Raw genomic sequence first — 16096 nt, 5'->3', positions numbered from 1 at the left:
TATTTCCATACAGATCAAGTGGAAACATATTAAACGTTTATCCAGCACAAATTATTAGACAGCGATCGACTTATAATCAAGTCTATTTTAAAATCATTAAACGAGTTAACCGTGTTACGAAAAATAATTTGTCCCTGCATATGCTTCACCTACCTTTTTTCATCGGCCGAGATTTAAATCGGACATCAAAATTTTAATTTTTAATTTAAAAATATTATTCATATTAATATTTGTGTAATTTTGAGGTGAGCTTAAAAATCGGTGGTGTTGCAATGGGTTGAAATGTGAGGAAGAGTGAAGTGTTTTGCTTGAAATAAGAAAATAGACAGTAATATTATTGTTTTTGACAATCAGTATCGCCTTAATAGTACTAAAGTTTAGTAGTTATCAAAGAAACACGTAGTCACCGAAGTAGACTGTTGGTACGGCGCCAACCTCCGTAAATAAGATGTTATGTTTCTTGCAACTAATTATACTGGCTACATTTATCTTCAAATTGAAACATTTTCTACTATTGTTATTTGGCAAAACAATAAATTATGATTGAAAACACCCTACGGGTTTTCAGCGCCGACAAAAGTCTTTATTAATATTGAATTTTATTTCAAATTAAATTTGAATTTAAGTTAAATTTCAAATCAGTTCCTTATTTAAAATAATAAAAAAAAACCTTTCAAGTAAAATTATATATTACGTGAAACGAGAAAATATAAAAGAAAACTTGATCAAATAACTGCAAAGATTAATGTTACAACTACGGTTGCTATGAAGCTCTTTCTTGCCGTTTCATAGACATCCTTCATCGCGAGCCATCTCCCAGCATTCCACATACAAAAGCGAATGCCATTGAAGTAGTGATAGACAAACGGGGCACCCACAATTATTTTTATGATGAAAATTGAAAGTCTATTAAGATCTAGACTTTGAATCATGGACACGTAGGTTTCGACTCCGTTGGACAGAAACAGACTGCCGCCTGATAAAAGTAGAGCGTAGAATGTTATAATAATACCTGAAACAAACACAAAATATATGTATTTGCGTTAAGAACACTGGAAGAAATAATGCTGACGATGTTTTTTTTTTTTATTAAATATATGGAGTCTTGCATATAGATCACCTAATGATAAGAGGTCTTATTATGTACAATCCTGTGAAAATTTCTGACGTCAAACAAACTTTTCAATCGATTTACAAGGAACCCATCTTTAAATGCATATGTATGTATACACGGTACATATACCAAAATAACATTTTTTACAATTTTTGTCTGTCTGTCTATCTGTTTGTTCCGGCTAATCTCTGGAACGGCTGAACCGATTTCGACAGGATTTTCACTGGCAGATAAGGAGTAACTTAGGTTACTTTTATTTTAGAATTATATATAGAAATTGGTCACAAGTTTTCGTACTGAGTGGACGTGCTGTGCGTCATTTAAAAATACTGTACATTGGAAGTTTTGCCAAATTAACACCTATTATCAAAACATTAGGAAGTGAAGTTGATTACACTAATTGTGCGAATTTAAAGCTTTCTACTTCTAAAACTAAAGCAGCGACGAGGTAACCGCTCCTCCTCACCTCGGGGAAAGAAGACGGCCTCTTATTTTTTTGCCTTCTCTAAAAGCAGTGCTAATCCGATAAGGTAGACAAAACACGGATCAACTATGAACAAACTGCGCTCACCGACTGGAAGTGGCCCAAGTGTATGTCGCTCTGACTCTCAACCAAATCTGGTAATTAATGAACAATCTTTTGAGTTTTCTGACATTTCTAAGGTTACTCATCGTAATAAACGTAAATTAACTGATGATAGTAATCACATGATGGAGGAAATAGGCGAACTACGTTCCCAGATGTCTCAAATGATGCCAATCTTGACGTCGATGAGTGATAACCAAAAATAATTCATGAACAAAATGTCTGAAGATATAAAGTCAATAAAAGAAGAAGTAAAAAACATAAAAAGTACAACTGATTGTCTCAAAATAGAACAAAACTCGATGAAATCCGAAATTCTGGAGTTAATAAATAAAAACAATACCACACAAAATTCAATTAAACACATAGAACACGAAGTTAATCTGTTAAAAACCGTTACTAATAATTCTTCGTCCACAAATGGCTATGAAGATATCATATCTGAAATTCAAGAAAGAGATAATAGAAGCAAAATTATTATTATTACTGGTATAAAGGAATCAACCTCTACAAGTAAAGATGAACGAAAAAATATGGATAAAGAAGAAGTAACCAAAATTATACAGGCTATTGATGGAAATTGCGATAAGCCAATAAAAGTCATACGCCTTGAGAAGTACGATCCGAATAAAACTAGACCCATAAAAGCTTGCTTTAGTTCTAAAAACACAGCTAAACTGATATTACGTAATAAACACACGGTAAATAACAGTTCCATTAAGATATATTCAGATAAAACACCTCAACAACAGTCTTACTTAAAACAATTAAAAGCCGAACTGAATAACCGGGTGGAAAATGGAGAGAAGAATTTGGTCATAAAATATTTTAAAGACATCCCCAAAATAATAACAACTTCGCCAAAAAACTACAAGAAATAGATACTATTACCAACAACGATCCTTTAGCATGCACTGACACCTCTTATCAACTAGTCAATAGTTACAAAAACATAATAAGTACTATGAAATCCTTAAAATATCTATAGGCAAATGTACGCAGCATGGTTAAACCGGGCAAATTTGATGAATTGAAATGTATACTCTCATGTTTCCAGTACTCACTCCATCTGATAATATTAACGGAAACTTGGCTAAAATCTGATGATGTGGCAAATTACTACCAAATTCCTGGATATACACACTATTATAATTACAGAAGTACTTCTAGAGGAGGTAGAGTTTCAATTTACGTCCATAATAAATTAAAACACAGGCTAATTGAAGAACAATGTACAGCAGACTGTCATTATTTGTGGATTCATCTCGAAAACTATAACCTGGATATTGGTGCTATTTATAGAAAACCAGACACAACAAATCTTAAGGAATTTTTAGATATATACTCCCAACAACTATATAAAAGAGGCAGAGCTGTAGTGTTTGGCGATTTCAACCTCAACTTATTAAATATGGAATTTGTAACCACCTATAGAGAAATACTTCAAGGAGCAGGATATAAAATTATGAATAATGTAAGTGAAAAATTTTGTACCCGAGAATGCTTTACTTCGAAAACCATAATTGACCACGTAAGCTCTAACCTTGTTGAAAATAAGTTTCATTTTGCTTTAATAGATACACCAATGTCAGATCACAAGCAAATTTATTTTGAAATCATAAACCACAAACGCATATTCAACAAAAAAGTTCAATATGAGGCCATAGATTATGACAAACTATATAAAAATATGTTAGTAAACATAAATTGTAACGAAGACTATTCTTATGATAAATTTGAAAATAAACTTTTAAATAATATTAAAAATAATAAAGTTATAAAATATAAAATATTGAACCCTCCAAGACAAGAATGGATAAACAAAGAAATTATTAATGAAATTAATAACAGAAACATACTTTGGAGTGAACATAAAAGTAACCCAAAGGACGAAATAAAGCATGAAAAATTTATAAAAGAAGGAAATAAAGTGTCTGAACATATACAACAATGTAAAAGTAAATACTACCTGAAAGCTTTCACTGATTGTATTAATAAACCTAAGAAGATGTGGAGTGTACTTATCTGTCTTTCATGCAATAGAATAAAGAAGGAATGGGTTCCGAATAAAATTAAAACACAAAACGGCCTTATTTCAGATGAGAAAGAGATCTGTGATTATTTCAACAAGTTTTTCTCAGAGATTGGTTCGAATTTAGCAAATCTAATACCCAGCAAATATCACCACAGCTTAACAATAAATAAGGTAACCCTTGCAACTGGAAGTCCTAAACATACACTTTCTGAAATAACCCCAACGACTACAGATGAAGTAGGCAAAATTATTGATAAATTAAATACAAAAACTAGTTCTGGTCTGGATGGTGTAAGCCCTAAATCTCTCAAATGTATAAAAAATATAATTTTAGATGAACTTACTGTCAGTATAAACAAATGTTTAAAACAGGGAGTGTTTCCTAATAGTCTGAAAATCGCCAAAGTAACTCCTATCTATAAATCAGGATGTAAATTGGACGTAGGTAATTACCGTCCAATTTCTGTTCTTCCGGTTGTATCAAAAATTTTCGAAAGAATTCTCTGTACTCGTTTAGAAAAATATTTAGATTTGCAAAATTTCATATATGAAAAACAATATGGGTTTCGGTCTAAATGTAATACACTTTCAGCTACTATAGATCTGGTTACAAAACTAAAATTAACTATTGACAATAAGCAATATTGTTTAGGTATATTTATTGATTTAAAAAAGGCGTTTGACACTGTCTCCCATGATTTGTTACTGAATAAACTCACTGACATAGGAGTTACCGGAACAGCTTATGATATTTTTAAGTCTTACTTGTGAAATAGATATCAGATTGTTAAAATAGGGCAAACACAAAGCCAACCGCGTGCAGTGTCCTTTGGTATTCCCCAAGGGTCCATTCTCGGACCTTTGTTGTTCATAATTTACATAAATAGTATTAATAAAATTGGATTAAAAGGGGATATGACTTTGTACGCTGATGATACGTGCCTTTTCTACTATGGAAAATCAATTGAAAGTGTTTTACATGATGCACAAAATGACTTAAATCTTTTAAATCTGTGGTTCCAGAGTAATCTTTTGACAATTAACATAGCAAAAACTAATTACATTATTTTTGCCGCTAAAAATAAAAAAGTACCTCAATCATTATCATTAGTGATAAATAATCAACAAATTAATAGAGTATATGAAGAAAAATATTTGGGATTAATTTTGGATACCGGGATGACATGGAAACCCCACATAAATAAAATAAAAGGTAAACTTATTTCTCTGATGGGTTTTTTGCGAGGCATTGTGCGTTGCTTACCACGACAAGTGCGTTATATTATTTACAATTCTCTTATCAAACCTCACATAGACTATCTAATACAAATATGGGGAACAGCTGCCAAAACTAATTTAGAAAGTCTACAAATAACTCAGAATAAATTAATAAAACTATTATTTCATTATAACTATTTAACACCTACGCAAAAAATCTATAAGGAAACCCAAATCATGAGCATCCACCAATCATATATATATTTTAATTGCGTACTAATACGAAAAATATTAAATAACGAAATACACACTCAAATAAAATTTACTAAAAAACACGAAGAGCAAAAAATGACATTACGATCAGCAAATGACATTAGCTTATTTAAGCCGCGTACTAAATACGGTAAAAAGTGCATTATGTATGAAGGTGCTAAATTGTATAACTCTTTACCCAAAAATATAAAAGACGCAAAAACGATGGCTAATTTCAAAAAATTACTTAAATCCTACATTACTAGTAATCATAACATTCTAAGTTAAATTATTTATTAAATAAAAATATATGTCCAAAATTATATTTAGGAACCTTAAACTAATATAGATATTTACAGAACCTATGTTAATAAATTACTGTACAATACATTACATATCAAATATTTTTTAACATTATATCAAACTTCTAAATTTCGGTATGTTAACACTTCCAGTTGCAACAGTTCTTTGTTTCTATGCATCGAGTGTACCGTACGAATTGTCGAACTACCCAACATAATTTTTATAATTGTATTATTGTTTTTTAAGTGAATGTAAATTCTTTAAATAAAGTTATTAAACTCGAGAATAAAAATAAAATCACGCTACAATATCCAAATAACTCAAACTCAAACAACGCGCACAAAGTCGCGGGCACAGCTACTGTCACATATATATCGCTTTATATAGTATTGATTTCATTGAATTATACGTGAAACAATACATAGTTAATCACCAAACACAAAAGATTATCTCCACAAAATCCTATAATAGCCTACATTTACTTTAGTAATAGTTTAATCAAACCAGTTATGCGCTGCACTATCGACGTCATGGCTGGCAGAGTGGGTGCGTATATTGTGAGATGTGGTGACATCGGTCGATTTAAACACATATTTTTGTCATCGTGTGATTTTATCGGCGGCGGCACGTAGCTCTGGAACACAATTGTATTATTGCCGCTAGCCCCGGAACTTTTATTGCAACATTTATTTTTTCCGCTATAGGTCACTCTTCTGTTCAAATATGCAATCGACGGAAACAACAACGACCTAAAAATAAAAATTGTATTATACAAACTCACCGCAGGACTGAGGTATCTTCTTTTAAGGAGTAGGTTTTGAGCTTATTATTATTAAACCTCAAAGCATATGGAAGAATTACATCCAATACGAATACATGGAGGTTTCCTCAAAATGTTTTTCTTTACAGCCGAGCATAAAATGAATTATAAACACAGATAAAATACATGAAAATTGAATTACAATTGCCCGGAATAAAGCCCAAATTTTCGTTAGTTAGTTTCTTAAAATAACAGCTCATTTTTTTATCAAAAGTACAATTACATAACATACAATATCATAATACCTACTTATGTTTTTAACGTTAACGTGTAACGTTAAAAATTTTGTCATATTATAAATTGATATGAAAGAAGTTGCCAATAGCAAATTTTATAAAATTTTAACTCTTAAAAAAAAGAACAGCCCGTCAATGTCGCTGTTGATCAAAGGCCTTTGAGTATATACTCCCTTGTTTGACTACTACTGGTTCGTGGATACATACGTCAGTACTCGTATTTAAACGTAGCAAAATTTCACCCGACATTTACAGTTTCCTCTCGATGATTACCTTCACTGAGTACGAGTTTAAAAAAATACGGTAATCGAAATGTAATTCAACTATTATTTAAACTCAAATAAATTAAATGTTAATTTTTGTCTTGTGCCGTCTTAAATTCAGTTGAATGTTGCAGCCCTTAACTTAATGTAAAATCTAAATAGAGAAAAACATTACTCCTCTAGCACGATCGGCATTTAAGGTGTCATGTAAACGAAAACAAGCTGAGAGGGGGAGACATCCAGACTCTGATATTTAATTTTAGGTAACGCAGAGCACTCGACGTCTTTTTAATGCAATTTATTGATTTCTAGAAGGAATCTGACCATTATAATAAATCACTTAGACATTAATACATAATTAAGTTTATTGAATCCATACATATTGATCTGAAGTTTAATAAACTTTCTTTAAGGTATAGGTTTAGGACGAGCAAATTATGGTGAGTAGTCACCACCGCCCGTAGACATTGGCGCTGTAAGAAATATTAACATTCCTCCTACTAAACTCAGTATTACGTCCCCCGTGCCTGTAGTTATACTGCCTTACTCAACATCCAAACCGAAACATAAAAATACTAAGCATTGCTATTTATTAGTAAAATATCGAATAATCGGGTGGTACCTACCGAGACCGGTTTGCACGAAAACCTACCGATGTGAAAAATGATTAAATTACATATCAAAACGCACGAATTCCAACCATATAATAATATCCCTTTCGACTATTTAAGCTCGTTGAAAGTTAATTAAATAATGAATAAGCCCCGGTTCGAAATCAATATCAATTTTACGAGTACAGACAACGTGGCAACGGGTAAAATGTGAAAAAAATCAGAACAGTTTTATTACGACACTATATTTGTTTTCACTATCAATTCGCTCATTAATTTTTCTCGAAATTATAATTATTGTTCTTATGACCTTTCTCCTTTTATAGCATATTGTTATACAGTCCCTGCTGAAATCGACACTTCTATGCTTAATTTTAATCAATATAATTATTACTCCATCAACGTTAATTATTATACCGGAAAATATATAACATATAATAGTTGGTCAGTACATACATATATATGTGTGTGACCGAAAACGGTGTCGAGTTCATCAGATAGATTTCTAAATACAATCATATATTTCGCCTTATAATAATATGATTATATTTGAATACAAAGCTAATGAACTGCGTATTAATTATCAAAAAAAGGTTATACACAAATTTAATTCACTCGAAATTTAGTCTATGGCAAATGTAAACGCCATTATTGTTTAAATTTTATGTTATTTTGAATTAATGAATGAATTAAATATCTAGGAGAGGCTTAAAGAGTAAGATATTTATACAACGGTGTGCATTGATTTTTCCAACCCACACCTCGCAAGCCTCTGGATATCGTAAATTATAATTAAGTTTAGTCGCTGGATGTGATATTTAATCTTCTAACACCGTAAAAAACGTCTCTTCTCCAATTTTTTAACCAAGGGATGGAAAATTCGAGAAAAAAAATGTAAAAAATTATTATGTTTTAATATAGTTAAATCTTGTGGCTTTGGCATTTGCGATGTACCTATATATTTATGGATAGTAGGTGTAGCAATTTTAAAATCTTAACTTTAGTCTTACAGAATTATGAAAAATTATAAAATAATAAACAATATACAAAAATAGACGTTTTTGTTGTTGTTCAAATGAGTTGTTGACGCAGACACGTTAAATTCTAAGCTCAACAAATTATGTACGCAGGTTAACGAAACACGAAGGTGTTTTTTTTTTTCGCTGGAGTAACGCATGACTCGTTTCCCCCACGATGATACGGAATACCAACTAAAAAAACAGCGGTACCCCCTCCGTCTACTTACCGAAACAACCATGCCCGGTAAGCACCTGTGTTAGCCTGAATGTGAGTGTGCCGTGACTCCGTTTCAACCATCGACTCAAGTGGGGGCGGATCGCCTCTACTGTCGCCAGACCTGCTGTTGGGGACCTCAGGTCCTCCTCCCATCTGTGAATAAGAGCTCGTTGGGCAAGAGCCCTTACTCGCTCCACCTCCGCGGACCCTGGACGGTCGCCACACGCTCTGGCTTCCACCCGGAAACGGTAAACTTCCGCGAGCACCTCCGCCTGGAATTCCCAGGGTGGATCGCTCGCAAGAAGCGTCGCCGCCGTCTGCGAAACCGTACGGTATCCACGTATCGCCCTCACCGCTACGACCCTCTGCGGTCTCCGCAGAAGCGCCTTGTTCCGAGCAGTGAGAGCGTCCACTCATATTGGTGCGCCGTACAGCGCCATGGAGCGTACCACGCCAGCATATACGCGTCGACATGGCGAATCTGGTCCTCCCACGTTGGGTAGGTGGCGACCTAAGACGGCAGCGGCATTGATGAGCTTCGGGCCCAGTTGGACAAAGTGCTGCCCGAAACTCCATCTTCCATCCAGGATCAGACCTAGATACCTTATTTGGGCCTGCACCTTAATCACCGTCCCGCGGACGGTGATAGATGCCCCTCGGGGGGGTCCCCGGCGTGGACCGAAACACGAAGGTGTCTTAGTACAGATAGTTGACCTTTTAAATAAAGTAACTAAAAAATAAATGAAATAAAATATGTATCTTGAGTTTAGAAATCTTTATTCAACTAAAACTTAAAGGTATTTGAAGTAACGCGGAGTGCAAAAGGTAGAACCCTTTCTTAAGGGAGGCTAACGCCGTTGGTTTATATTATGTCTACATTATATTCCCGGTATTGGTACCCCGCATATATTTACTACCTTACTACTATTTAATAAAATACGGAACAGAATAAGTATTAAACATTGGAAATAAATGTAACTGCCTTACGTTCAATAATAATAAAAAAATTACGTAACGACACTATCATTTTCGGCAAATGATTGAAATCCATATAATACTAGCAGAGCCCGTCAGATTGTGTATACCAATTTTCATGGCGATCGGTTCGAGATAGACGTTGATGTGTTGCAGCGCCAACTAGCGACGAGTTAACAAAGGGGATATAACACCCATTCCACGAAAAATACACCCTTTTGGCAATTTTATAGAAATATAAATAAACTAACATTTCTTTTTTATAAAGAAATAAATAATTGGACACAGATGTTTTGTATTATTGTATTTACATGTGACCTTTTTATGTGATTATGTCCACAAACATCCCATATCTATGTCTGTCTTAAGCAGATTCTAAAGATCCCTTTACATTATCCTATTTTATGAACGGAAGATGTATTTGCGGAATGTCGTTCGGGTAACTAATTGAACGACACCGTTTGGTAAAAAAGTTTACTGTTAATTGAATTGCTAAATAATCGAGTTGCGAAAAATTAGAACAGCATGGTGGAATGAGCACACGGGGAGAGGGCTTAGCCCTGCAATGAGATATTTATAAGCTATTCCTTAACTTTTTTTAGCAGACATGATTATTTCTGCCTTCTTCGTTCGTTCGTTCGTTCTTTATTCATATGCAGCTGTTTAATACTTTGGCAGCCGTGCCAAATAACTGTTCAAGAGCTTAAGTAGTTTATAACATTAAAAAGCCTCAAGTCTCAAATCGTGCTTAATCTATATTTAGTTTTTTTGCGACGTGTCACTGTGTACCCCCACGTACCAAATATTATATTATTCAGTAATTACGATGTTGTCAGGGAGTTTTATCGTTTACTGTAACCATAACGCCTTCCTCACCTTTCCCGACGTCACGCTTTAATATGAACTATATAATATTGTAATAGTTAATATCCCTTATTTATTTATGATTTTTAACATATGATTTATTTTTTTAATTGTATATATATATTATTGTGTATAATATATATATATATGATTTATATCGACCATCAGGGGTCATCATCGACTTACAAGGGGCCAATTGGACAGAATCCGAATTACGACAGTGGATCTGATGAAAGCAGGACGTGCCTTAATTTTTTATTTTCTATTACCCGACCAACCAACAACGATATTGTATAAAAACAAACTTATTTAATTCTCATAAAATTGTGTAAATAAGTCGTACTTTCGGTAACATACACACGCAGTGTCGCAGTCAAAAGGGCTACGAAAAATAAATACATCTAAGATTTCGAGGCGTGTGACGCCGTGCCCTAGAATAGGCCTGAGGTATACCAATAAAAAACAAGTTCTCGTCGCCCGCCATTGGCACTTCGATTTTTAAGAACAATATTAGCCAAGCGGAGGGTCTACTGAAAACCGAAAAGCATGGCAAGTGGTCCACAAAACGGTTTCGACCGTCGAAATCACAATCGATTCGCAATTATATTATCAAAGGATTAAATTTTAGTCGATCTAAAATTTAATCTTGCGTTTCGCGTACTTTTCGAGAAACTTATAACGAAACTCAAAAAGATACATCAACTAAAAAAATTCAACCGAAAAAAAAATTAAAATGCTTTTAGCGCGTGTAAAAGTACGTGTGACAAAGTTAATTGTCATGAAAAAATGGACGGTATCGATGAGCGGACCGGAGAGCATAAAATCATAATTCAATGAAAGGTCCGTCGCGTAAATGTTAAAAGGAAACCAATAAAGTGCGATGATATCGTCACAGGGTTACGTGAGTGTTGCAGTCGAACGTGAAACGTATAGCCCAATTAATTTGAGGAAAACTTTAATTGCACAGACTTTTTCAATGATATAGGTATTAATAACTTTAATTTAAATATCATTCGCTGATAAAGACAACTATTAATCTTTTATTTTTCTAACCGTAATCAATAATTTATTAAAATGCATTTACGTTATTACGTCTAATGACAATCTCTCACCGGCAGCACTCGTCTGTGTTTCCCAAGTTTCCTCACGATGTTAACAAAGCACATCAAATAATAAATCGTCGTTTATAATGCACGTGTCCTAACCACTTACAGTGTTACAAGTTTTACATAAACGAGCATACATTTTAATTTGAAGTTATAAACCAAAGATTAACATCGTTAGATCGACCGGTTGATAATGGACCAACGGACACTAATACAAAATGTATATTGCTATAAATTACATCAAGCTTAACAATCATATTTAATCATCCTGAAAAGCCATGTCGTTTGACGGATCGTGCCTTAAGCCCACAGGCAGCGAAACGGTACGAGAATATTCCATAGACACGAGAGTGCTAAGTTAATTAAAGTTTATAAGGTTTGCACGATCGAATGAGAAAGTAAATCAATTCCATTACTTATCTGTTGAATGCGTTTACAATAAATATGTAGTTATAATGGTATAAAATGTATTTAAATTTTAAGAATTGTAGTTTAATAGGTGAAAAAGGGAGAAAAATCGTTAACAACAGCAACCTAGTATTGTAATTACTGAAATTGTATTGTATGTATTTTGTCTTAAAATAATTAAATTATATTAAATCAAAATTCAGTTGCAGCTTCACACAGGTAGATTTAAGAACAACAATAAAATTAATATATTCTTTCCGACGAGGAAAATTTAAATTCTTGATTTTCCTCTACTTTAATATACATGTACTATAATAATACAAATTAAACAAAAAATACATTTAGCTAATTTTTCAATTTATCCGTTGAGTGGGCTTTAGCATTTAACAATGTTTTATTTTCTTTTTTCACCAACAAATTTAGATTTTTCAATTTCATAAAAAGTAATATTAATAAATTAAAAGTTAAAAACCTTTTTAAAAACAAGCTTTTACATTTAAATACACTAAAAAGTATTAGCTAAAAAGTACCAAATTTAGCAAAAAGGATTTGCAAGTTTAAAGCGGGGATTACAGAGCTGAGGACTAACCCAATAATAGTGCACTTTTCCGGTATAAAAATTGTCCTGTGTGTTATCCACAGATAGCATATATATTATACATTTACTAATATTAACGTGAAAAAGAAATTAAGAAAAATTTAAAATATGTCAAAAGAATAGAAATATTTTTTCTTTTAACAATATCCTGATTGTTCTTTCAAAATCCAAGACACGAGCAAAACTAATTTCTTTAAAATCTATTCAGCAGCGTACAGCAGATATCGGTGAAAAAATAACACCGAAAATACTTTTTCGTGTGAACGGTAATGTCAATGTAGACGAAATTTCCGTTCAATCTATCGTAATAACTAATACATTTCTGAGACAATAACATTTTTAATAAACATTTGCGCTTCTCTCGTGTAATGTTCCTCGTTGTCGCGTTGTAGTTGTTAATCGCCAAACTTGCATAACTTTCTTGATAATACGCACTCTCTTCATCGAGATCGATTTGACTTCATGACACAAACTGAAAATCAATGCAGCAACGATTTCCTGCATCCACGCAACTCAATTCGAAACCACTCAAATTGCAAAATATTATATTTTGAGCTGCTGATTCGCGCTTTATATTAAACATTTTTGAAAGTATAAAATATGCTTATAATGCAACTTACAACATGTAGGAATTGTAACCTTTAATGCATACAAACTGATGTATTTACAAGAAACAGTTTTCGGCGACCTTGAATTTAAGGCGCGGACACGAGATATACATAGACTTTTAATAAAAAAAATCGAATGCCTTTATAATGATGAAAGGTATATTTTTTTTACAATTTTATAGCTATACTATTTTATTCCGACATGAACCCCTCTGGATTTGAAAGACTTCTCATTCGATCCCCCTCATTTCCGAACTGGAAATATTTTATTTTGAAAGTACACGTGCAGATTACAAAATTTATTAATATTTGCGAACGGAAAATGCTCAATATTTAGTAAGATTTTATTACTAACATTATTTAAAACGGGATATTTACCATGTTTTCTATTTTTATTTGGTGGAGCTCGATATTTCGACATTATCTACGAATGTCTTGTTCACGATGTAGATGATAGATGTTGACGGCATTAGAAGTGTCCATATCGGACTACCTCCTTTCTCGTACGTTTGCTGCGTAAACACTGGTTACCACTACCACTGGCACTTTCACCCCTACTATTTGTTTTATTTACACTCGAAACTCGATCCCGTGTTTTACAAACGAAACTCACCGTATCGATTCGCGATTTTTTTTTTTTTATATTATTATTCAAGGGTTTGCATAACTTTATCACTGGATTCCATACTTTTGACAGTTGAAACCCATCTTCCCTATTGAAATTACTATATTTAGTAATTTCAATGGCTTCTCGTACCAGTCGGGGTATGTAATGGCGTTCTGTCGCGAGTATCTGAGCATTATGAAACTCGATCCAATATAGTAAATATACTAAATATAGTAATTTCAATAGGGAAGATGGGTTTCAACTGTCAAAAGTATGGAATCCAGTGATAAAGTTATGCAAACTCTTGAATAATAATATAAAAAAAAAAATCGCGAATCGATACGGTGAGTTTCGTTTGTAAAACACGGGATCGAGTTTCGAGTGTAAATAAAACAAATAGTAGGGGTGAAAGTGACAGTGGTAGTGGTAACCAGTGTTTACGCAGCAAACGTACGAGAAAGGAGGTAGTCCGATATGGACACTTCTAATGCCGTCAACATCTACCCGCAAAGGTCAGTCTCGTGAACAAGACATTCGTAGATAATGTCGAAATATCGAGCTCAACCAAATAAAAATATAAAACATGGTAAATATCCCGTTTTAAATAATGTTAGTAATAAAAATAACCATGTTAATTTAAAATCTTATAAAGATTTTATTATTTATGATATAATAGATAGAATAAAATCATACTAGTCAAATATTCAAGAGGATTTTTTTAGTTTTAAAGTCGGAGCCATAATGAATGATCCAGTTAAAATTTTAATAGTGGTACTGAGTTACTTTATTTCTGAGTACTATAGTGCACCCGTGCGAAGCCGGGTCGGGTCGCTAGTTCAATATAAATGCATTACTATGGTTTATTGAATGTAAAATCTACTACCGACTCAAACTGATTAATTCCACTTGTACTGACTAATTCGATGAAATATTCAAAGGGATTCGTTTTTCCTAATAATTATTATTATTGCATTATATTAATAGTTATATCGTTCTGGACGTATTACATTATACGAGGAGTGTTAATCATAAATAAATGGAAATTATTAATCTTCAATTTAAAAATAAATTTTGATTCTACGTACCTGTTTGTGTTGAATATATTAAGAGCAATATTTTTTCTGAAATAATTTCCCTTTAGTAGAACTGGAAACATTATTTAGAATTTCCCACACTGACAATTATATGACTTAAGTTTGTTTTTTTTTTTAATATTCATGTCACTATAATTTTCGTTACAGCGTACCTTATCCTTGTCGTTTTTTTAAATTACATTAAAACCTCCTTGTAAATAACTATTTATATATTACAAGAATATAAACTTGTTACGTCAATATCCTGAATTCAAAAACAATAAAACTGCGAAGCTCAGCTGCTTATATCATCTCATACTTCTATACTAATACTCAAATTCAATTCTAAAATCTATACAAATGCAAAAGTAAATATGTATGACAGCTGCTCTTTCACCAATGAAACGAATTTGATGTAATTTGGTAAGAATAAAGTTTAAACTCCAAGGAGGGACAAAGTATTGAAAACATTATGTTATTTTTATGTTATAGTCTATTCCATATGATTTCTTAATTAGTCAGCTATATTGTGTGCTACTAATAGTTCTTGATTGATACGTCATTATTTATAATACAACACTATTCCAGTTAACGAAATGGAAGTGTTGTAGTATATTCACTTATATCCATTTAAATTTCACTTACAAAGTTGCGATAATAGCTTCGTCGACGTTCAAAACGCAATTTTTCCGTTAATCCATAATTCATATCAGCTTTCGGCCAGTGATATCGCGTCAAATCTATATCAAATATTTAGCTTTTGTCCCTTTGTGGTTGGAATAGACTATATATTTAGCGTACAGAAGTGAAATAGATTAAAAATAGACAAGAATTTAAATTACTGTAAACAATTTACGAACAAACCAAAATTAGTTCTAACTTCGAATTTATTTTAACATAAATATATCACCAAATCATACATATTGAAGTTAACTACATACTCAGTTAAGCTTACAAACCCAAATATAACACAAGGAAGCCTTTTCAGTAATTACAAGTTGCGCCGATACCGACTTTGCCGTCCGCACCTAAAAAACAAAAAAAAAATGGCGCTTTAAGTTGGTTTCGCGCGCTATTGTTTCTTTTTTTTATTTGTTCTAGTCTCTTATATGGATAAAGGAATATCCTAAATATATATTAATTAAAGCTATTATTGTATTATATTTTAAATAAAACAGAACGC

At 32.7% G+C, this 16096-nt stretch overlaps 1 protein-coding gene across 1 annotated transcript; it reads right to left on the bottom strand.

The window, feature by feature from the left end:
* Positions 1-671: 671 nt before the first annotated feature.
* Positions 672-15029, bottom strand: LOC135194668 (succinate dehydrogenase cytochrome b560 subunit, mitochondrial-like). Its single transcript, XM_064220441.1, has 3 exons — positions 14926-15029; positions 6013-6257; positions 672-1012 (listed from the first exon to the last, which is right to left on the bottom strand). Exons 1-3 carry the CDS (start codon positions 14994-14996, stop codon positions 726-728), a joined length of 603 nt encoding a protein of 200 aa, XP_064076511.1. The 5' UTR covers positions 14997-15029; the 3' UTR covers positions 672-725.
* Positions 15030-16096: the final 1067 nt, after the last annotated feature.

This window comes from Vanessa tameamea, chromosome Z, assembly GCF_037043105.1.
Source record: "Vanessa tameamea isolate UH-Manoa-2023 chromosome Z, ilVanTame1 primary haplotype, whole genome shotgun sequence".
NCBI lineage: Eukaryota > Metazoa > Arthropoda > Insecta > Lepidoptera > Nymphalidae > Vanessa > Vanessa tameamea.
Note: the sequence above shows the minus strand (reverse complement) of the source record. Positions and strands in the feature narration are given on the sequence as shown.